General features: G+C 42.3%; 1 protein-coding gene across 3 annotated transcripts; it reads left to right on the top strand.

Annotated features, from left to right (window-relative positions):
- Positions 1 to 1607: 1607 nt before the first annotated feature.
- Positions 1608 to 22662, top strand: TSPO (translocator protein). 3 transcript variants are annotated; one of them, XM_084638249.1, is made up of 4 exons: positions 1608 to 1741; positions 16844 to 17045; positions 21152 to 21290; positions 22410 to 22662. In XM_084638249.1, exons 2-4 carry the CDS (start codon positions 16864 to 16866, stop codon positions 22581 to 22583), a joined length of 495 nt encoding a protein of 164 aa, XP_084494375.1. In that variant the 5' UTR covers positions 1608 to 1741; positions 16844 to 16863; the 3' UTR covers positions 22584 to 22662. The 3 variants fall into 3 exon arrangements, with proteins under 3 accessions (XP_084494375.1, XP_084494376.1, XP_084494377.1); XM_084638250.1 differs by having other exon boundaries at positions 1723 to 1850; XM_084638251.1 differs by lacking the exon at positions 1608 to 1741 and adding an exon at positions 1884 to 2263.
- Positions 22663 to 23029: the final 367 nt, after the last annotated feature.

Genomic DNA, 23029 nt, shown 5'->3' with positions numbered 1-23029 from the left:
GGCAGCTAACTGGCCAGGAAAGCGGGGCACAAGGAAGAGCGGGGTCTCTGTTGGGCATGCACCGATGCCTTTCCATGTTAGCAGCAGAATGTTACTCCTCAAAGTCTTCCATCTGACCCTCCTTTTTGTAGGCTTTCGTTTGAATCCAGAGTCTATAGGTTACGCTGCCTCTGGGTCCGGTGTGATTGATCACCCTTCAATTGCAGGCATGACTTTCAGCCTAGGACCTGGCTTTGATGTTTCTTCAATTGTACTTTTGTTCTTTTCTTTTGAGGGTGGACTTCTCTTACTTTGTCAGGGCTGTTGTCTGCATCTTCAGCCGTTGGGTGTTTACACTTTATTTCATCAGGACAGGCTGGGGCTGGAGGTTGATTCCATCATCCATACATCCTCATTCACACATCTAAACTAAACTAATAAGATTACAGCAGGGTTTTGCAAAAATGAAGGTTGCAGCAAGCTTTTACAAAATGAAGTGAGCATTTTAAAATGGAATTTGGGACAAGTTAAAATGGAGTTTGAGTTACAATATGGATAAGTGTAAGGAATGACAAACAGTGAGCAGAAGTTACAATGTTGAAACAGTGTAAGTTTCAGTGATTTAAGCAGCAATTGGATTGAAAGTGAAACTCAATTAGCCAGTTATTGGGGTAATCAGTTTTATGAATGAATGTTGTTTCATTCATAAAGCTTTGCTTATGAAGTTATATTAATAAAGTGAACAATTAAAAACAATTTCATTGATGAGTTCTACACAAGGAGATAAGTTGAGATTTACGGGGGGAGGGAGGGTTTGCACATACAAAAGCACTTGTAACGTGCTATAAGTACCATTACAAGTACAGTAGATCCAAAAAAGTTTTCTACCCACTGTAGACTGCACTGGTTCAGTTAGAACCATTTTTGTGCTACTCTAGACTGAAGTGATCCTCCATGTGCAGGTGCATGATACTACTGCCCATCCCTTAGTGACAGCTCAGTGCACACCTCCCATACCATTTCCACACAGACCCAGCAGAAGTCCAGGTTGTACTTGGCTGGTCTTGGCTCAGACTGGCACCCTTCCCTTACATGAATAAAGACCCAGCATATCCTATTAAAAGTAAAACTTGTATATTTTTATTATTTCGACTTTTTTAAAAACTTGGTTTTAAAATAAATTTTCTCCCCATTTTTTTAAACCACCAGGTCTCCTTCTGAAATACGAAATGAAGAGAGGAGAGAACTAGGTCTGGAATAGTAGAAGAGCTACTGCTGCAATCTTCAGCCACAGCAGTCGCTGGAGGGAGTGCTGGGTGTGGACAAGCTGGACCCTTTTACCCTGGATAGCGTGGGCACCTTAAACTATTTCAGAACCAAAGGGGCTCAGTAACTTAGACCATTTAACCTTGGAGCTGTGCGATCCTTTAGGGTAGGCCACTCCTATGAGTGCGCTGAAATTTCAAATACAGTAAACGGCTCTGCAAACTCCTCCGCCTCCTGCCGCAGCGGGAGAGGCTTGAGACAAACAACGACAACAAAAGCCTCACATAATGACTCCCCCAAACCACCCACCCCCTTTCTCCCCCCGTGCGTGCTGGAGCTGGCCCGGGCCGGGCCGCCACCAAAGCATCCAGCTCCGCCCCCGATTGCCATGCCGCCGCCCCTCCTGCGGTTCCCCTGCGCGTAGGAGGGACGCCGCACCCCTGCCGGGTCCCTAGAGCTCTCCTCTGCCTCGCCGAGCTGCGGGCCGCTGCAGCGGGTGAGTCTCTCCCCGGGCATGAGGTTGTGGCGGAGACTCTTCCGTCAGTGGCTCCGGATTAAGGCGCGGGGAGGCGGAAACGGCTAATTTCGAAGGGAAGCAGCTCTCAGTAAGCACAGTTGCCGCAGGAGCAAGGGGAGGGTGTCACCCGTGCAAGTCGATCGGCCTGGCTGTAGCAGCAGGGGTGGAGGGAAATGGCACCTTATACCACACCTCGTGGCCGATGAGACACTGGTAACAGCAAGAGGGCTTAGCCCCAGGGTGCCACGCAGTGCTGGGTTTGGCAACAGGGAGGCCGTCTTCTAGTGTCACATATTGCAGCCAGCATCGGGTCGGCAGGAACAGCAGCACCTGCTTATGTGCATTGCCTAGTAGCGATACAGCCAAGGCGTGGGATTCCTCGCCTCGGCCCAGTCACTCAACCTGTGGTTAGTTCATCTGTAAAACACAGTCCTCGTGACTGCTTCGCAGCAGTGCTGGGAGGCCTCTTTAACGGTGTGTAAAGTACTTGGAGATTCTCAGGTGAGATACACCATAGATGGCAAAGAGTCCTGTGGCACCTTATAGACTAACAGACGTATGGGAGCATGAGCTTTCCTGGGTAAATACCCACTTCCTCGGATGCCTAGATGGGGGGAGTTTAATTATTACTAGCGCTACTTTATTTGCTCCATGTTAGCATAGCTTGGTTATACAGGGTGAACGAGGGAGAGCTGTTGTGATTCTATGCCAAATTTAACATTTACTGTGTGTTTTCTGATCATCTTATGGGAATTGGGGAGAGATCCTTACAATGTGTCTTGCCCTGCACTCACTCCATTGGCAGGTGCAGACCACACTGCTGGGAGCAATGCCCCTTTCAGGGAGGGGAAGGGTGTGTGGGCATGCTCTTACTCCCACAGCCCTCTTCGTAGGGGGCTTCTCTCTCTCCTGTTCTTTATCCATCCTACAGTGTTGCCCTGCCTGTTATGTACATTTCATTTTCCTGGTTACTGAGTTACAGACTGGAGGTGGCTTCATTTCAGTGCTGGGTTAAATGATTCCGGATAGATACATAGTATAGTTTGAGGGACATGTTGATAATTATTAATACAAATGCTATAAAATGTATGCTAATAATGTTCTTGTTGGATCAACAATTAATTTTTAGGGGCTTGCTGTCATTTGAAGTATTACAGTTAAAATGTTCAGGAAAGTTTCCTTTTCTTTCTCTCTTCTTTATTTTTATATGAACACAACAAGAAAACAGTTGGGAAGGATCACTGGTTCTAGCCAGTGGATGGGAAATACTGCTTAGTAACCTTCCCTTATGTAATACAGGTTTCCACTAGTGGAACTTGGATTGTAGCACCATGGTGGCAGAATACCTCCAGAAGGGGGTTTATAGTAGTGCAAATGCCCACTACTGTGGCACCTGGAGCTGGCCAGCAAAGCACAGAAAGCGGGTGGTGTCAAATAGGGAGAGGATGGGACCAAGGGAGCCAGAATATGCACGGATTCAGCCTTTGGTGCTAAAACCCACAGTAGTTTTAAGCTGCCCTACCACAGTAAAACCTCTGGGGCAGTTTGGCTCCTGTGCCAGCAGCAATGAATCAAGCCCTAGCTAGTGGACTATTGCATGTGTTACTCCTCTTCCCTGTCCCAGTTCCTATCTCATTTGGCTTCATGGGGGCCTTGAATTCCAGCCTCTCAAATCCAGAATTTCATATTGTCAATATTTGCTTTTCCAGGTAGGTCGAGATAGTTTGAGTATGATTTTAAACTAGTGGAGCTTTATTAGAGAGGAAATGCATTACTTAAATTGGTATATGTACTTCAAGCTTATTCTGCCTGTTACCTAAAGGGGAAAAAAAGAGGATGCTTGTTTGTGTTCTCTTGACTGATTATATGTCATGAAATGGAGTGAATTCATGAAAGGCTAAAGTGAAACACACTTTAGTAAAGTGAGCACCAAATGGAGATATTACAAGAAAAAGAAGTGAAAGTATGCAAACCTGCATTTGCGCTTGTGTAATCATTTGGCGTTGGTTTGGTATTATGAAACATCAAACAGTGAGTCATTTCGTAGAGCAGTTTAATAAAAGGAATGGGGTCATTTAACTCAGTGGAGTGAAAATGAATCGGAATAGCAAGTAATACTGCCAGATCATCTTCTCAGACCAAAGGGTCATCATTATGGGAAAATATTACTCTTCCCCCAGAACCCTCCTCTATGGAATCCCATAATGTGGAATCTCAGTCTTCCCCTCCATCTTATTCAACATCTAAGTGAAGTCATTGGAGGAGTCAGTGAGACAACATGGGCTGAACTGACTAGGGTAGGGGTGGGCAAACTTTTTGGCCCGAGGGCCACATCAGGGTGCGAAACTGTATGGAGGGTTGGGTAGGGAAGGCTGTGCCTCCCCAAACAGCCTGGCCCCCGCCCCCTATATGCCCCCTCCCTCTTCCTGCCCCCTAACTGCCCCCCTCAGAACCCTGACCCATCCAACCCCCCCCCAGCTCCTTGTCCCCTGACCACCCATTCCCAGCACCCCCGGCCCCAGTACCCCCCCATCTACCCCCGCCCATTCCCCATCCCCCCCCCCCCCAGAACCTCTGCCCCATCCAACCGCTCCCTGTCCCCTGACTATCCCTGGCGTGGCTGTGGGGGAGGGGGTGGAAGCTAGCCTCCCTGGCCAGGAGCTGAAGGGCCAGGCAGGACAGTCCCATGGGCTGAATGTGGCCTGCAGGCCATAGTGTGCACACTTCTGGTATAGGGACACCACCCAGCCCTACGCTTGTTTTTTTTATGAAATATAAACAGCATCTTCTCCCCTTTTTCTCAATGCTGAGTTGAGATAAATTGGATGAAGAGCAACTGGCTAAAGCTGAACCCAAGCCCTACTGAAGCAATGCTGGTGGGAAAAGACAAATGCTTTGAATAACTTGCTTCTCCTATAACATCCCCCATTATCAAGGGCATCTGCTCTCAGGTTGTTAAGTCAATCTGCAGCCTAGGGTTCCTTTTGGACTCCTCACTGCTGTCAAATACCCAAATATCCACAGCAGCAAAAGCTACCTATTTCTGCTTGTGGCTGCCCAAAAGATTATAATTCATCCAATTAGACACAGATCTGGTGATGGTGATTCACATATTAATGACTACCAGGCATGAATAGTACAGCTCAAATCTAGGAATGAAGTATGTCCTGAAAGTGTACGGTTAGTACAAAATGTCACAGAAGTACGTCTACTAAACCAGTGGTTCTCAACCAGGGTGTAGCCTGGGGGTACACAGCGGTCTATCAACTCATCTAGATATTTGCCTAGTTTTACAACAGGCTACATAAAAAGCACTAGCAAAGTCAGTATGAACTACAATTTCATACGGACAATGACTTGTTTATAATGCTCTATCTACTATACACTGAAATTTAAGTACAATATTTATCTTCCAGTTGATTTATTTTATAATTAGATGGTAAAAATGAGAAAGTCAGCAAGTTTTCAGTAAGTGTGATGTGACTCTCTTGTATTTTTATGTCTGATTTTGTAGATTTATAGTGAGGGGAAATTTGGAGGTACTCAAGACAAATCAGACTCCTGAAAGGGGTACTGGAGTCTGGAAAGGTTGAGAGTCTAGGCTTGACAGAATTTAAATTTATTGATAATATTGATGTTTAAGCTTTTTTCAATTTTTATTGATTTACATTTTGTTGTGCAAAATTATGGGTTTTCAGAATTTTTGTTTTTATTGATTGAAATGTTCAGAGTTGCAGAAAATTATGGGGAGGGTTCAGATGATAACTATGGAAATGACAGATTCAAAAAGTTAAAGCATTATAACAGTTAACACATTGTCAATATCACATGTCCAAATATACAAAGTAAATATCATTAAATCAAACTCTAAAGTTCTCAGACAGTATTTTTCTTATTTTATCTATACATTTTGATAGTTTTTTTGTTGTTGGTGTGTATGTACACAGTGAAATCGATGTTTAGTATACTACCAATAAAAATCGAATCCTTCCAAATCTACATATCATATTGCACACATTTTGTCCTTAGATAAATACCACCAACTTAAATTTACAGTGCTGTTTCCTTCTATTGTTACAGATAACATCTAAGGTTATTATAAGTGAGAAAAAACATTTATCTAGATTTGTTTTTTACTTTGTGCATTTTGACAACTCTCTTTGTTTAGGTTTCAGAGTAACAGCCTTGTTAGTCTGTATTCACAAAAAGAAAAGGAGTACTTGTGGCACCTTAGAGACTAACCAATTTATTTGAGCATAAGCTTTCGTGAGCTACAGCTCACTTCATCGGATGCATACTGTGGAAAATACAGATGTTTTTATACACACAAATCATGAAAAAATGGGTGTTTATCACTACAAAAGGTTTTCTCTCCCCCCACCCCACTCTCCTGCTGGTAATAGCTTATGTAAAGTGATCACTCTCCTTACAATGTGTATGATAATTGAGGTGGGCCATTTCCAGCACAAATCCAGGTTTTCTCCCCCCCTCACCCGCCCCCAACAATCCACTCTCCTGTTGGTAATAGCTTTGTAAGGAGAGTGATCACTTTACATAAGCTATTACCAGCAGGAGAGTGGGTTTGTTTGGGGGGGATGTTTGGGGGGGAGAAAACCTGGATTTGTGCTGGAAATGGCCCACCTCAATTATCATACACATTGTAAGGAGAGTGATCACTTTACATAAGCTATTACCAGCAGGAGAGTGGGGTGGGGGGAGAGAAAACCTTTTGTAGTGATAAACACCCATTTTTTCATGATTTGTGTGTATAAAAACATCTTCTGTATTTTCCACAGTATGCATCCAATGAAGTGAGCTGTAGCTCACGAAAGCTTATGCTCAAATAAATTGGTTAGTCTCTGAGGTGCCACAAGTACTCCTTTTCTCTTTGTTTAGTCAGTGTCATGGTTTCTTCTGAGGTATGGCGCTGTAATAGCCACTCCGTAATTAAAACAAACGGGATTCTCATTACTAACCATCCACTCTTCCAGCAAACACCCCAGAAAAAAAACACTCCCTCCTCACCCCTGAGATTTTGCATGCCACATCTCATTCCATGGTAGAATTTCTGGTTCTGTTTTTGGATGCTTGTTTTTTGGAGAGGGAGTGAACAAGAAAAGCAGTTATGAAATTGTGCTGTTGCAAAATATTCCCTGCTGTTGATGTTCTGAAACTATTCCTAATGGTTTTTTTTTCCTCCCTCCAACTCCTCACATCCCCAAAATGGTGAGGCCTACAAACACCAAAACCATTTGTTTTGTTGGCCATGCTGCAAGAAGTGCCCTTTAGTGTTTTTAATTTTAGATGAGGGTAATGTCAGTGGCAAAATTATAAAGATGTATAATCTAAAGATGATGTGAGAAGGTATACATGCCCAGCACAAAGACAGATAAAGAAGGGGTTAGTATATAGCACTCTAAAACAGGGATTTAAAGAGGAGGCAACAAAAGTCGTTCTCTCTTTTCCTCATCTCCCTGAGCTGGAAGGTAACTGGGTCAGGAAACACCCAAGCTAGGAAGAAAGAGGAAGTGGGAAGCTGGCTCTTTTGCATTCACAGAAAGGCTAAACAGTTTACAAAAGACTTTAAAGTTAAGAACCACAGACACCAGCTTCTAATTTTCCCCGGGGGTGCTCAAACCCTGCTCAGCCCCAGGCCCCACCCCACTTCTTTCCGCCCCACCTCTTCCCTCTTCCTTCCTTCCAGCCCCTCTTGCATGCTGCTGAACAGCTGTTCTAGGACATGCAAGAGACACTGGGAGGGAGGGGGAGGAGTTGATAGACAGGGGCCACAGGTGGGCAGGAGTGGGGAGGAAGTAGAGGAGCTTGGCTGCCAGTGGGTGCTAAGCACCCCCTAATTTTTTTCCATGGGTGCTCCAGCCCTTGAGCACCCGCAGAGTTGGCGCCTAGGTTAAGAACTATTTACTTTTCCTCTGGGCTGAAGCAAACCATCCCTTCCTTTGTGGTTTGCTCCCTTTCTGCTGTCCTCCCCGCAGCCCTTACTCAGAGAGAAGGGGAAAAGGCTGAAGAAAATCTTGAGTATAGCTTCCCATGTATTGGGCCATAGTGGAGAAACACCCTGCCTTAAGTGGCAGAATGTTGTATTTTGTTTCTTTTTCCTTATTTCTTCTGGTTCCTGTTGCGATGGCTGGGGTCACTCTAGTGCAGTTACCATGAGTACACAAAATAAATTTAAAGTATAAACTGACCTGCTGCAGCCTAAGGGTGCGCTGCTGCACCTGGCAGAGGTGGGGGGATGAGTGAGTGAGTAGGATACTGGGAGAAATGCCGAGGAGCAGAAGTGCTGGATGGGAAAACATGGGGAGGGACATAGAATCATAAAAATGTAGGGTGGAAAGAGACCTTGAGAAGTCATCAAGTCCAGCCCCCTGTGCTGAGGCAGGACCAAGTAAACCTAGACCATCCCTGACCATCGCATCCACTGTGTTCTTAAAAACCTCCAGTAATGGGGATTCCACAACCTTCTTCAGAAGCCTGTTCCAGAACCTTATTCCCCTTATATTTAGTAAGTTTTCCCTTATATCTAATCCAAATCTCCCTTGCTGCAGATTAGCCCACTGCTTTTTGTTCTACCTTCAGTGGACATGGAGAACAATTGATCACAGTCCTCTTTATAACAGCCCTTAACATATTTCAGGATTGTTATCAGGTCCCCGCTCAGTCTTCTTTTCTTAAGACAAAATATGCAGGGTTTTTTAACCTTTCCTCACAAGTCAGGTTTTCTAAACTTTCTATCATTTTTGTTGCTCTCCTTAGGCCTCTCTCTGATTTGTCCATATCTTTCCTAACGTGTGGCATCCAGAATGGGACACTACACCAGCTGAGGCCTCACCAGTGCTGAGTAGAGCAGGACACATACCTCCTATGTATTACAAACGATACTAGCCTTTTTCAGAACTGCATCACATTATTGATTCGTATTCCATTTGTGACCTCCTATAACTCCCAGATTCTTTTCAGCAGTACTACCCCCGAGCCAGTTATTCCCTACTTTGTAGTTGTACATTTGAATTTCCCCTCCTAAGTGAAGTATTTTGCACTTGTCTTTATTGAATTTCATCTTATTGATTCCAGACCAATTCTCCAAGGTCATTTTGAATTCTAATCCTGTTCTCCAAAATGCTTGCAACCCCTGCCACCTTGGTGTCATCCACAAATTTTATAATGGCTCTCCCCTCTAAGTCATTAAAGAAAATATTGATTAGAACCAGATCCAGGACTGACCATAGTGGGACCCCACTAGATATGTCCTCCCAGTTTGACAGTGAACAACTGATAACTACTCTTTGAGTACAGTCTTTTAACCAGTTGTGCACATGCCTTATAGTAATTTCATCTAGACTACATTTCCCTACTTTGCTTATAAGTTGTCATGTGGGATTGTGTTAAAAGCCTTACAAAAATCAAGATATCTCACCTCTGCTGCTTCTCCCCATCTACAAAGACAATACCCCCATCAAAGAAGGAAATTAGGTTGGTTTGGCATAATTTGTTCTTGACAAATCCATGCTGGCTATTTCTTATAACCCTATTATCCTTTAGGAGCTTACAAACCGATAGTAGTTGCTCAGGTCCTCTTTGTTCCCCCTTGTAAAGATAGGTACTATCCTTGCCCTTTTCCAGTCCTTTGGGACCCACCCATTGAGTTCTCGAAGATACCTGCTAATGATTCCGAGCTTGCTTCAGCTAGTTCCTTAAGTACCCTAGAATGAATTTCGTTAGGCCCTGGTGACTTGAATACATCTAATTTTTCTAAATATTCTTTAATCTGCTCTTTCCCTATTTTGGCTTGTATTCCTTCCCCCTTGTTGTTAATATCAATTGTGTTTAGAATCTAATCACCCTTAATCATTTTAGTGAAGACCTGAAGCAAAATAGGCATTCAAAAACCTTAGCTTTTTTGATGTCATCAGTTATTAGCCCTCTTTCTTCACTAAGTAGCCAACCTATACTTGTCTTTCTCTTGCTCCTAATGTATTTAAAGAACCTTTTCTTATTGCCTTTTCTGTCCCTTGCTAGGTGCAACTCATTTTGTGTCTTAGCCTTTCTGATTTTGTCCGTACCTGCTTGTGCTATTCTTTTGTACTCCTCCTTAGCAATTTTTCCATGTTTTCACTTTTTGTAGGATTCCTTTTTGGGCTGGGATAGGGGATATGAAAGGGCAACATAGAGCCATGCTCCTGGTCTCAGAATGGGGAAGCTTTGGGAGAGGCTGGATAATAGTAGGGAATAGAAGATGAGGGATAAGAGCTATAGGGGACCAAGGGTAGGCGTGCAAGGGGAGATACAGGCAACCATGAGAGGTATTTCCCTCTAATGTCCTCTATTTCAAGGTGTACCTTTCCTCCCACCAAGCTCCCCATATCTGCTTTAGACTGGCTAAAGTCTAAGGAAGGGACCCCTGTTTTAGTGATTCTTATCGGGTCCATTATAGCAGGCCTCTCCTTCTATTAACATAATACCATCCCAGGTTAAGCTTTTGGCACTTATTCAAAACAGGGTAAGTCCCAAACAAAAAAAAAAAAAATCAAACAAAAAATGAGTATTGTTCAAGTTTAAAGTGTTTCAAGAGAATTCACTTAACACCCACATACCGTTTACAAAGTCCTACAACTACAAAATAATCCCCAACCATTAAGTCTAGAAAATGAATAGTTAAAAGATCCAGCCAGTTTCTCTCTACCATATATAATCTTTCATCCGTCAATATCACCTCAATTAACTTACACCACCCACTGAGCCTTAGCTTTATCATCTAACATTTGCAAAGATATATAAAGATCAAAATAACAAATTTACTTGGAGGTTATAAAATCACTAACCCATTCTACAATATTATTCAGTACAAAAAGGTGACAAACTTAGTTGCTACACCATAGTTAAAAGGTATATACTTTCCAGGTTTAGATACAAAGCTACAAACAGCAAATATCAGTCATTCAAATTATATTAATAAAAATACTTTACCCTACTCTGAGAAGGTCAGATCTGACAGTTTTATATACTCTACAAGTATATTACTTTTTAAATATTTCCTACACATTTAATAAATATTATACATCTAACTGCATATTTCCAGTACAGAACAAATAATGGGGTAAAGTTAAGAGTGGTTGGTGTTATAGGGATTAAAAGTTTTATATGGCAGTGTGGGAACTGGATGGATTCCTCTCTGTTTACTTCCAGGCTTTTGAACTAAAAAAAAAAAATTGTAAAGAAAAATGTAACCTTCTAGGTGATGGATGGAATCCCTTGAAACACTTCCAGCCTTAACTTTTTATTTTTTCAACAACGTGATTTACTGAAGAATACTCACCCTGTTAGTCATTTCCCCCTGTTTGTGTGGGTCTTTCGCACAGGAATAAGGATGAGAAAAACATCATACAAAATAGGAAATGTGATTGTTTAACCACAAAATAGGTCGGCAGACTTAAGAGCAGGTGGATTATTAGTTATTAGTATTTGTATTGTGAAGCCACCTAGGAGCCCTAGTCATGGACCAGAACTCCTTATGCTCGGTGCTGTATAACACGGAACACAAGTATAGTGCCTGAATCCACTTTGAACTTTTTTTTTTTTTAAAAAGGAAAACACTCCTTATCAAGCAGCTATTATGAAATGCATTTTGTAAGCTCTATAACTGGTTTCCTCTCTGAAAATAAAGGGAAACTAAAGTAATGCAACTGAAAGCCATTTAATTCCTCTAAAAGTAAAGTCAGAAAAGCTTGGAACTAATGCAGATTCTGCTTTATATGTGATTTGCTTAATTTGTCATGGTGTTAAGAAATCTAGAGCAAAGATGGGGTGTGTGGTAGGAGAACATAGAAGCCTAGAAGTGTAGGTCTGGAAGAGACCTCAATAGGTCATCTAGTCCAGTGCTCTCCACTCAAGTCAGGACTACATAATAACTAGATAATTCCTGACAGGTGTTTGTCTAACCTGTTCTTAAAAGCCTCCAGTGATAGAGATTCCACAACCTCTCTCGGCAATTTATTCCAGTGCTTACACATCTCAGATCTAAGCATCAGCTACTTCTTTATACTCTTGTGTAACAGAAACTCCTACAACTGGAAAACTCATGTAAGGAAAAAGAAAAGGAGTACTTGTGGCACCTTAGAGACTAACCAATTTATTTGAGCATGCATCCGATGAAGTGAGCTGTAGCTCACGAAAGCTCATGCTCAAATAAATTGGTTAGTCTCTAAGGTGCCACAAGTACTCCTTTTTTTTTGCGAATACAGACTAACACGGCTGTTACTCTGAAACCTGTCATCATGTAAGGAAGACACCTAAGAATAAGGTTTTCTGGAATCGGGCCTTTTAATATTTTTCTCCTCTGATCACCACGTTTGAATTTTATGCATTACTTCTTTTTCTTATCACCTCTGTCTGGTTGTACATTGCTCCTCTCTTTCATCCTTGGTTTGTTTCCAAATCTTTCATTTTGTTTCCAGCTCTACTCTTTTTTGCAGGAACAGTGTCTCTGGGAATCCCTCTCCTCCCACTTCCCTCCTTTCACTCACTTGTTCTCGTTTTAAAGGCCCACATGGAGCATTTATGGAGGGCTACATACACATGGCTTCCTAAATCAATCAGTGCTGCTCTTTCACTCAGCCATTGATTTTCATTGGAGATTGGTACCAGTTGCTAATCCCCAGGGATTGAATACCTGAATTATAGTGCTCCCACATCTAGGGATGGTTGTGGTGTAGTTGACAGGGCCTGGAACTGGGAGTTAAGAAACTTAAATTCTAATCTTAATCCTGCAACTGACTTGGTGTGTGTCTTAGAGCAAGTCACAGTACTTCAGTATCCCTTCTGTAAAATAGGCAAGCCTGTCCCTATGGGGGGTGCGGGGCCCAGGGACATAGGCGCCGAGTTTCTATCTGCCAGAGGGTGCTCCCCTTGGCTCTGCCCAGGCCCGGCCCCCACTCCCCCCCTTCCCCCAAGGGCCCACCTGCACACCACCTCTTCCTTGCGCAGTTCCGCCCCTCCCCCAAGCACACTGTGCCCTTGCTCCTCTCCCCTCCCACTCCAGTTCCTCCAGCTGCTGCAAAACTGCTGAACAACAGTAAGCGCTGGGAGGGATGGGGAGGTGCTGGGGGGAAGTTGGTATGGGGACTGCTCCTCACCCCCATCACTTTATCCCCCCACCCGCCTCCTCATGAAGCGTGGGGCCTCCCAAAGCGCAGGGCCCCAGGGTGGTTGCCCCGATTGGCCGTTCCCAAGGGACAGCTCTGAAAATAGGGATAAAGAAGCTTACTAACGCTTGCAAAAAGCTTTGAGTTCTGTTTAAAAAGTGCTATATAATTACTAATTAGTATTACTAGCCCAAAGGGCAGGGCACCCAAATCAATCCAAATTATGTCCTGCCACTCCTGCGGCGCTCCCTTCCTTCTCTCTCCTCCTCCCCCTCTGTTTGTGCACATCTTTCCTCTTCCTGTTTTGTGGATATTTCCTGGTCTTGTGTCTTCCCTCATTTCCTGTTCTCCCTCATTCCACAATGATCCCTGTATTGCAGCTCCTATACATACTGGGCCAGATTCTCCACTAACTTGTCCTTTGTGTACTCACTTACCGAGGGTGCAAAACGTTACAGCTCTGATCTGATATCATTTTACATCCACTGTACAAGTAACTACAAACTGCAGGGCAGTGGAGAACTGAGCCCCATGTTTCCCCAGCAATGACCATAAGAACAGCAGAGCGATAGGATCACAATCATTTTCACCTTCTTAGTGGACTCCTTCCAAATTACTCTGTAAAAGCAGCAGAGGTATGATCCTCTACAACTACTAGGAAATCCTGTTCCCAGCGGAGCTTGTTGGTCCTGCAGATAGTCACTCCCCTGGGTCCCAGTAGAATTAGATAGTAAAAGTGAGTAGCACTGTGTCACTTTCATGTCGCCAATACTCCTGAGAAGTAGTATGTGCTTCAGCAGAGATACTTCTCCCACAGGGGTATTTAAGAAGAAATAATGCAGGAACGTGCGAACTTGCAATTCTTGTGCTGCATTTAAAACACGACCTGGTAAAAATAAATTTTGAACTCTGCATATAGAATAATATTAGGTAAGAGGCACAACAGCAATACTTGTAGCAACAAACTACACAGGACAGGTTTTTAACTCTCTTCCCAGCTTTCCCTCCTCCATCAAAGACTTAATTGACACTGTTCAGCAGGATGTTTTCTTCTCCCCTCCTCTTGTGCACAGACTTTGGCTCCGATTTCTTCCTTCTTTCCACCTCCAACCCTTCCACTCCCTTCTGTCTCTTATCCATTCCTGGGCATGCACGCTCTCTCCATCTTCTCTTTTATCTTCAAAACATCTTCCCCCCTCTGGCTTCTTTCTCAGGCTAATGGCACATTCTTGTTTACCCACTCATGAAAAAATTCTTCTCTCAATCCCAGCTGCTTTTCCAGTCTATCCGTCCCCCTCCCCATTGCATTTAAAATCCTTGTCTGTATGGCCTACAGCTATTGCCAGGGCTTTCCTTGATCCTCTCCAATCTGGCTTCTGCTCTCACTCATTCATATCATGCTAACCAAGGTCCCTAACAAATCAAAGAGACACATTTCTTTGACTTGCCTCTGAAACAACTAATCACCCCCTGCATCTTTATTTTCTCTCTTTTTAGCACTTTCACAGCTCTGCTTTTTTCCTCTTACTTCACTGACCTTCAGTATCGGTTATTCCTCTGTGTCCCCTCTTCCACTCTCTGTAGCCGTTCTTCAGGATTAGTTTCTTATTTTGTGAGATAAGGTGGGTGAGCTAGTATCTATTATTGGACCAATTTCTGTGGTGAGAGAGATGAGCTTACACAGAGCTCCTCTTCAGGTCTGGGAAACATACTCAATGTCACAGCTAAATACAAGGTGGAATACGTTATTTAGCATAAGTAGTAAACACAAAATTTCAAGGGACCATTCAAAGTGAAGTGTCCTGTTAATACCCCTCCAGTCATAGTGAGAAAAAGAAGGGGGGGGGGGAGCTGCTGGGAGTGGGGTTGTTAGTGGGTTACACATTGTTGTAAAAAGCCATGAATCCAGTGTCTGTATTCAGTCCATGGTTATTAGTGTCTAGCAAAGTTGCAAATTTAAGCTCCCAGGCTCATCCTTTGAAGGTGTTGTATAGATTTCCTTTGAGGAGGTCTGAGACTCACGTCAGATATAGAGCGATCGTTTCGTGAAAAGTGTTCACCCACAGGTGATAGGGTGTTTTTGTCTTATTTTTCTGGGCGAGTTCATGTGAGAGTGTAGTTGATTGTCTGGTTTCACCCTTATAGTTGTTCTGGGGCATTTAGTGCACTGGATGAGGTACACCACACGTGATAGGCATGTGCACAACTCATGGATCTCGAAAGACATGTTGTAGGAAAGGTTTCTGGCCAATGGGAGATGTAGAGCCGGCACTTGCGGCGGGGGCAGCATGCGGAGCCCCGTGCTCACCCCTACGCCTAGGGGCCAGAGGGAGATGCTGGCAGCTTCCCAAGAGCCATGTGGAGCCGGATAGGCACTCTGCCTGCCCCTTTGGGGGCAGCCAACTGGACTTTTAACGGCCGGAGCTGCCAGGGTCCCTTTTTGACTGGGCATTCCGGTTGAAAACCAGATGCCTGGCAAACCTAGCTGCAGCCCGAGCTTGAATGTCTATACTGCAATTAAAACAGCCCCTTAGCCAGAGCCCTGTGAGCCTGAGGCAGCTGGCGCAGGCCAGCCAAAGGAGTTTAATTACAGTGCAGACATACCCTATTTAAGCTCGAAAACTTGTCTCTCTTACCAATAGAAGTTGGTCCAATAAAATATATTACCTCACCCATCTTTCTCTCTAATATCCTGGGACCAACACAGCTACAACAACGGACTATATCTTACCCTGCGTCACATAAAGCACTGGGCAAGATTATAGTCCTATGCAAATAATAAAAGTAAAGGGTTGCATGCACTTGGCTACTATGCTTTCAAAATCTGTCTTTTCTATTTTATCCTTTTTGGTATGTGTTTAATCCCTTATTTTGGCAACCTATATATGGATTGTATATAGCAGGTGGTTTTTGGCCACAAAACTTGGGGTAGAGCTTTTCCAGCTTATTTATTTACTCTTAATGCTACCTTTGCTTTGCTAATGTAGCTAGGGCAACCAGGCAAGCTTCACCGCCAATGCTTATACCCACTGTTGGTTGGAGGGCTTATATTGGTCCTAAGCCTTGTGCTGACCCTCTGCACCTGGGTGAATTTCACATACACATATTTTCATCCATGAATAAATAAACTGAGGGATAATGCAGTTTGGCACTATGTAAATTGTACTTTTAAAATTTTTTTTTAAGGGTTCTACATCTTGTCACCAAACCGTCCATCTATGTAAAATGCTATGCCAAGAAAACCTAGTAGTGTCACCAATATACAAGCAATTGGGGTAAGAGGTGAATGACTGACATTCATCCAAATATGGGTTTGAGAGTCTCTCTTTTAGGCTTACCAGGCAAGGCACTAATGTCCAACAACTCCCATTGAGCTCAAAGGGAATTATGGATGTTCAGCACCTGACAAGACTGAAGCCTTTTGACTGGAGAGATAAACATATAGGGGCAGATCCTCAGCTGGTGTCAATGGAGCTAAAACAATTTACACTAGCTGAGGATCAGCCCCAGAAAATTGAAGAGACTAGTTAAGATGGATGTTTGTTTTTAAACCTGTAACCTCTGCTAAGCAAGCTCAAGGAAGGGGATATGAATGAGTAAGGAAGCAGTGTATTGGGTGCAGTGATTGACTGAATAATTGATCAAGAAATCTTTGTTGGTAGAATCATAAACAATGCATCAGATTAAAACTGCCTATAAAAGAAAAACTGAAAAGAATCCTTGGGGTGTTCCAGCTTGCCTGTGAGCCTGGAGTCTTTAAATTAACTTAAATGGGCTTTAGATCAGGCCCTGGAAGAGGAGTTAAGTAGTACAATAATTATCTCTTAAATAAATCTGTTTAATCTGAAAGTGTTTGGCCAGAGTTTTATTCTAAAAAATTCACTTTGCAAACAAACATTCAGGTGTTTGGGATTTGTTTCAGATTCAGCGTCTGTCTTGGAAATGGTACCGAAGTGGGCCCCGGCTGTTGGTTTCACACTCTTGCCCCATACAGGAGGGTTTTTGGGAGGCATGATAACAAAGAGAGAGATCCCTATATGGTATGAATCTCTTGAGAAGCCATCCTGGCGTCCACCTAACTGGATGTTTGGCCCTGTCTGGGGAACTCTGTATACAGCAATGGGGTATGTCTTTTATGTTGTGTATATACACTTAACTAGTCTGATGGTTGCTTAATGTACAGTAGCAAAGCTGGATTGTTAAAAAGAATCATATTGCATAACGTTAGTTAGCTATGTTATTGCATATATATATGCTACATTAATTTATAAGAGCGACGATGTTGTTTCTGCAATGTTCAACAGGTAAGCACTTGCTTAGGAAACACTGCCCTTTATGTGTATGCACAAGGAGGTGTATTAAATGCAGGAATTTTTGATTTGCTTCTGACCGCCCCAATAAGAGAAATAGAACTGTGAAGTAATGTGCTGACTAATTGAAAGAGTTTTTTAATCATTTCCGCCCGTATATGTGTCCTCTGACATTTCTAGTTAAAATTAACTGTATTAGTAAATAAATGAGGGATTGAGATTTGGATTGTTCCAGTAAAGAGTAAGTTAAATTTACTGGAATCTATAACCCTTGTCTTATAAAACACTAATAAAAACCTGTGCTTTTAATCTGGGTCACATTATCTGGTACAGTCTGCTGCCCTCTAACTGAATTAGTCTAAAATACTGATGACAGCTTAGGCTATTACTGTCAAATAAATGGGCAATGATGAAAAGGGATGCAATGATGCAAGTGTGTTGGGCCAAATATCAGACCTATTGGTACTTTAAAAGAAAAGCTGAAGCGTAATACAAAAAATATTCTAATCACTCCATCTCATTTTAAAAATAGCTAAACTATTTGTAAAGTAGATTTTTTTCTGGACTGTTTTGTGTGTTTTAGACAGGTATGATCTCCCTCACAAAACTGTCCCAGGAACAGCCCAGCAAGAGAAAGTGCTTTTCTCCCAGCCTCCTTAACTGATGTCACATGAGCGGAGGCCACATTAGGCTATGAGAACTTGCACAATGACCACGCTCCAAAGTGACACTCAGCCCCAGGAATTTGTTTCACATCTTCTTTATGGAGGACTAGCCCTACGCCATGTTTAATACATTTTTGTTCAGCCATAGTTGCATTATCGCAGATCCCTGCAGAAAGTAATTTTTCTTTGAAGCCGAGTTGTCTCTTTCCCCAGGAACCTACTACAGTGCCCAACTCTTCTATAACTCAAATACAATGGAAGGGATTTTCCTCAAATTTGCGCTCTTTTTGCCTATTAAGTCTGGAAAGTTCAGCCCCAAATAGGAAAACTTTTTAGAAAATTAAGAGTAAGTCGTTATGATGAGATGCTACAGATTTCCTTAATTTTAGTGTTCGCTGTTGCAAAATATTGTAGTGAAGCAATATGCATAAAAACAAATGCTGAATCATGTCTCTTCTTGCCTTTACCTTATCACTTAATTTCCACTCACCTTCACTCCTTTCATTTTCTCTCCCTTTTGGTCTTTTCTTCTTTTGTGAAAAACTTCTAGTCTTTTACAGCTCAGTACATAGTGTCCTTCCCTTTCCCCCTCCCCAAGCAAACAGAAAATATCTTTTTGTTATTCTGTTCCCTCCCATGGTTAATGTCCTAATCATACTTATTCTTGATGACAAATCACAATGATCCTAATCCCAGGGGGAGTTAAGTGTTTCTTCTCAGAGCCTCAATCATGCTCAAAACCAGATCACTGTGTTCTGTATACATAACATCACAGAGATTCCTCAGAGTGCCCAACAAATCCAGTTCCTCTATTTGCATTTAACACATACAAAAGAGTCTGGGGATTGTGTCATGGAATACTGGTATTATCTAGCAGAGCTCTAGCACTCCCCAAGAGTTGTGTAACTCAGGGGCTGGCCCTGAACTACACTTTACAAATTTGCCAGAAAATTTAGATCAAGAGCAGAAGCCAAAGTTATATCTGTGTACAAGTGCAATTGCTTATTAAACAACAGTTTCACAAATCATCTGGAAGCTGAATTGTGTCTAGGTGTTTCCTAGTGATGGAGAAATGTGAAACCTTTTTGTTTTTTTAAAAGCATTTGTTTGGGAGGATAGTGATTAAATTGACAGCATATCAAATTGTGCCCTTAGAAAAGGAACAGCCAGCATGCAAGCTTGGGTTATTTACTTCCACATAAAAAAATAAACTTATTCATGCTACATGTGAGTGAATTTGAACTCTGGTAAAGTCATGTGGATGTCTTAGATGCATATCTGCAGCTAAACAATTAAAAATCTATCTTGCTTAAAAATGTGCAGGTGAATTTTTAAGAGTTCAATAATATTTATGCAGCAAAGTCTGCATATGGAGCTCTCCATTGCCCAGCTAGGTGCACAACTCAATTTGCATTCTTACCTATAATGTAGACTTCATCTCAGTATGAAACTACATTGAAACAGCTGGCAAATTACTACCACAAAGGAGCAGACTGTCTTTTGGAATATATACTCAGCTGGCCCTGAAATCAAGTACCCACTAACACTTTAAAGTGAACTACAAAGCAAAAGTAAAAAAGGAGTGGACTTCTGTGCTGAATGATCCAGCTAACCAGGTTGTGGGAGTAGGGTTGCCAACTTTCTAATGGCACAAAACCTAACACCCCTGCCCCACCGCACCCCTTCCCCGAAGCCCTTTCCCCACTTGCTCCATCCCCCCTCCCTCCATCGCTCGCTCTCCCCTATCTTCACTCACTTTCACCAGGCTGGGGCAGGGGGGGTCAGGTGCAGAAGTGGGGTGAGGGCTCTGGGTGGGGATACAGACTTTGGGGTGGGGCCAGGGATGAGGAGTTCGGGGTACAGGATGGGGCTCAGGGCTGGGGCAGGGTGTTGCCGTGTGTGGGCTCCAGGAGGGACTTTGGGTGTGGGAGTGGAAGCGGGGTCCCAGCAGCACTTACCACGGCTCCCAGGAAGCAGTCGCCAGGTCCCTGCAGCCCCTAGGCACATGGGAGGCTCAGCACGCTGCCCCCGCAGCGCTCATTGGTCATGGTTCCCCAGTGCTGACCAGAGCCGCTAGCATCCCTTTTCAACTGGGCATTCAGGTTGAAAATCAGATGCCTGGCAACCCTGTGTGGGAGGCTTTCAGTACACAATAAGCTTGAGCTTCATATCCCTCACCCTTGAGTAATCCTGTCTTACCTTCAGTGAACTAAGAAGTTATCCCAGAATGCACCATTCCATGGCATTAAAAGGGCATGGATTGCAATGAGAATTCTGGTATGTTTGCAATTGCAAAACTGTATTCTGGAAGATCTTCCAGTAACCAGTACCAAGAGGATTTCACTGACAGGAGAAAAGCTCCTCTCTCCTATTCTCTTCACTCTTGATTTCAGAAAGGAGGTGTCAAAAACAATCACTAATGTGGTTATGAAAATATCACTTCTATGCAGACACTACCCAAATTCACCACTGCTCTCTCTCCTCACTTTTTGCCTGTTTCAGCCTTAACTTCTGTTAACTCGTTTAAAAAAAATTAATACCTTAAAAATGACAAGCACTTCATTAAATAGAGGGAGGTGAAGTGACATTTAAATCCAACACTTCACTCTCCAGTTAGGAACCTACTCATTCAACTTGACCCCAGATTATCTCCCAGTTTTGAAAATTTGCCGATATAACTTCTGAAATAACGATCTTTGTACTCCACACAATGAACACTTAGTTACCGAAACTCTTATTAATGTATTCAGTTCATCTAGACTAATGCAATTGCTTCCTTTATAGTCTTCAGGTCTCAACTCAAACTTCTATTTGTCCAAAATGCAGTAGTTCATCTGCTCCCCTATATCCAAGAATGAAAGTAGCCACTGCAAAATTTTTTATTTACTTCTTTTATTGGATGGTTCAGTACCATGTACTCTCTCATTTTGCCTGAATAGCATAGGGGTGTGAAAACCACATATTGAAGGTTCCACAATAAATCAGCACTTCAATTTTGGATTCTAGCCCAAAACTATGACTTATGATACTCCATCCTATTTTCAAAAGTCACTTGGCAGCCTAAGTCTGTTGCAAGTGAATGCACTTAGACTCTTAAGTGACTTTTGAAAATAAGATGGAGACTCCTAAGTCACAGACTTCTTTGAAAAATTTTCTTGCCTTACCTATGAAAGTCACCTAGTTTGCCAAAGTATGTGTTTATAATTATCTACGTATTATATTGTATAATTTGCCAGAGTACTTCATTTTATTCAGATATGGTTCTTACTTGGTATGGAAGGAGTTGGGAGGTTTCAATGAAGAGTCAATGGTTCCACTTGGGCTGTATGCAGGGCAGCTGGCATTAAACTGGGCATGGACTCCCATATTCTTTGGAGCTCACAAAATAGGATGGGTAAGTGTAAAGTAATATTGACATTTAAAGTCTCATCGTATCCTTACATAGTCAGTTACAAGGTACCGACTTTGGAATTTTTTATTCTGAAAATGAACTTTGGTACATATAGAAAGTAACAATTGGCTTAAGTAGCAGATTTTTTAAATTCCCTTGTTACTCATATGGTCATACAAGATTATGCATAATTTATCTACAATGTCATTACATTATTAGCTCTCAATTGTGTGTTTTTCCAACCCTTTGTTAACAGAAGTTATAATTCATGTGACTAAAGTAAATACAGCTATGCCAAGGTAAAGTTCCTAGGGGTCCTTTAGACAAGTTCTTGTGAAAATTCATTTACTATGAGATGACTCGTAATTCAGTGTCAATTTTAGATAGTACTAATTATTCTCTGCTGTCCGGGGGTGGAAGGGGAAGCTAGTCTCTGACATAAACCACCCTATGAACTACTTGGCTGGTCCTTTTACTACACAGCTCTCTTAGATACTTACATGACCCCATTACCATAGTAATGGAGTGCCTTGGAGCCTTTAATGTATTTATCTGCACAGTGCCCCTGTGAGGTCGGGAAGCACTATTATCCCCATTTTACGATGGGGAAATGGGAACACTAACGTGTGTAAGGTCACACAAGAAATCTGCAGCACAGCAGAGATTTGAAGCAGTCTCCTAAATTGCAGGAGACCACCCTATCCACCATCCCTGAAATACTGAAGTAAAGAAATTCAAACACAAAACTTAACTTTTGGAATTGTTGGAGTTATTAATTTAGCATTATTGATGTGAATGCTATGAATTTAAAACATGACATTTCAGGCTGCATGTTGCATTAATTTTAGCTTTTTGCATTTATTCTGTATTTGTATGAAAATGTCTCCAAAGCCAGTTCAGTCCTGTTAAGAGCAAATGATTCCTTTTCCAAACTGATCACCCCACTCTGCACACATTCATGTATCAGCAAGAAGCATTCTAAGTTTTTTTAAGCATGTACTTTCCACTGTGTTTCAGAACTCTTTATAAAAAAGTTTAGTCTGAATTTGTGCAAATATCTACGTACTGTCTTAACAAAACTGCAGCATGTAAAATAACACTAACCACCTTATTTTGTTTCAGGGGTTGGTCAATCTCCTACTCACTAGTGGTGCAGCAACAGCTACAACTGTCACCTGGTACCATGTCAACAAGAGAGCAGCATATTTGATGTTCCCTTATTTAGCTTGGTTAACTTTGGCTTCTGTGCTCAATTACCGCATCTGGAAGGACAATAAAAACAAGAAGCAATCTTAATACAGAATCTTCTGGTAGAAGGTGTCAAGGCGGAAGATTTTTTTATGCATTTCCCCAATAAAATTACAATCCTGTTTTACTATTGCTTGAAGTACTTACTGTATTAGACAGTTAAAAATAGGTCTCATCTAAATACAGTCAAAGTGGTGTTCATGTCCACATTCAAATGCTGGCTTACTACACAATCCGAATGGAATGTGTGCATGAGTGAATTTAATAGCACAGTCAATGAAGTGGTTTAATCTGCACCCTCTCCTATTGCCCCTGCTGTTGATTACATATAAAAAATAATTTAATGGATAGCATTTTTAACTATTACTGGCAATTAATGTGAATTGGGGGCTGATTATGTCCAGAAATGAAAGTCCATTAATGACTTTCAGACTATTGTTCCTCACATTAATTTACTCAGTATGTGCCTGATCCTTCAGCCTTATACCACTTGG

This window comes from Lepidochelys olivacea (assembly GCF_965140295.1).
Source record: "Lepidochelys olivacea isolate rLepOli2 genome assembly, chromosome: 1".
Taxonomy (NCBI): Eukaryota; Metazoa; Chordata; order Testudines; family Cheloniidae; genus Lepidochelys; species Lepidochelys olivacea.
This window is presented reverse-complemented; position numbering and strand designations above follow the sequence as displayed.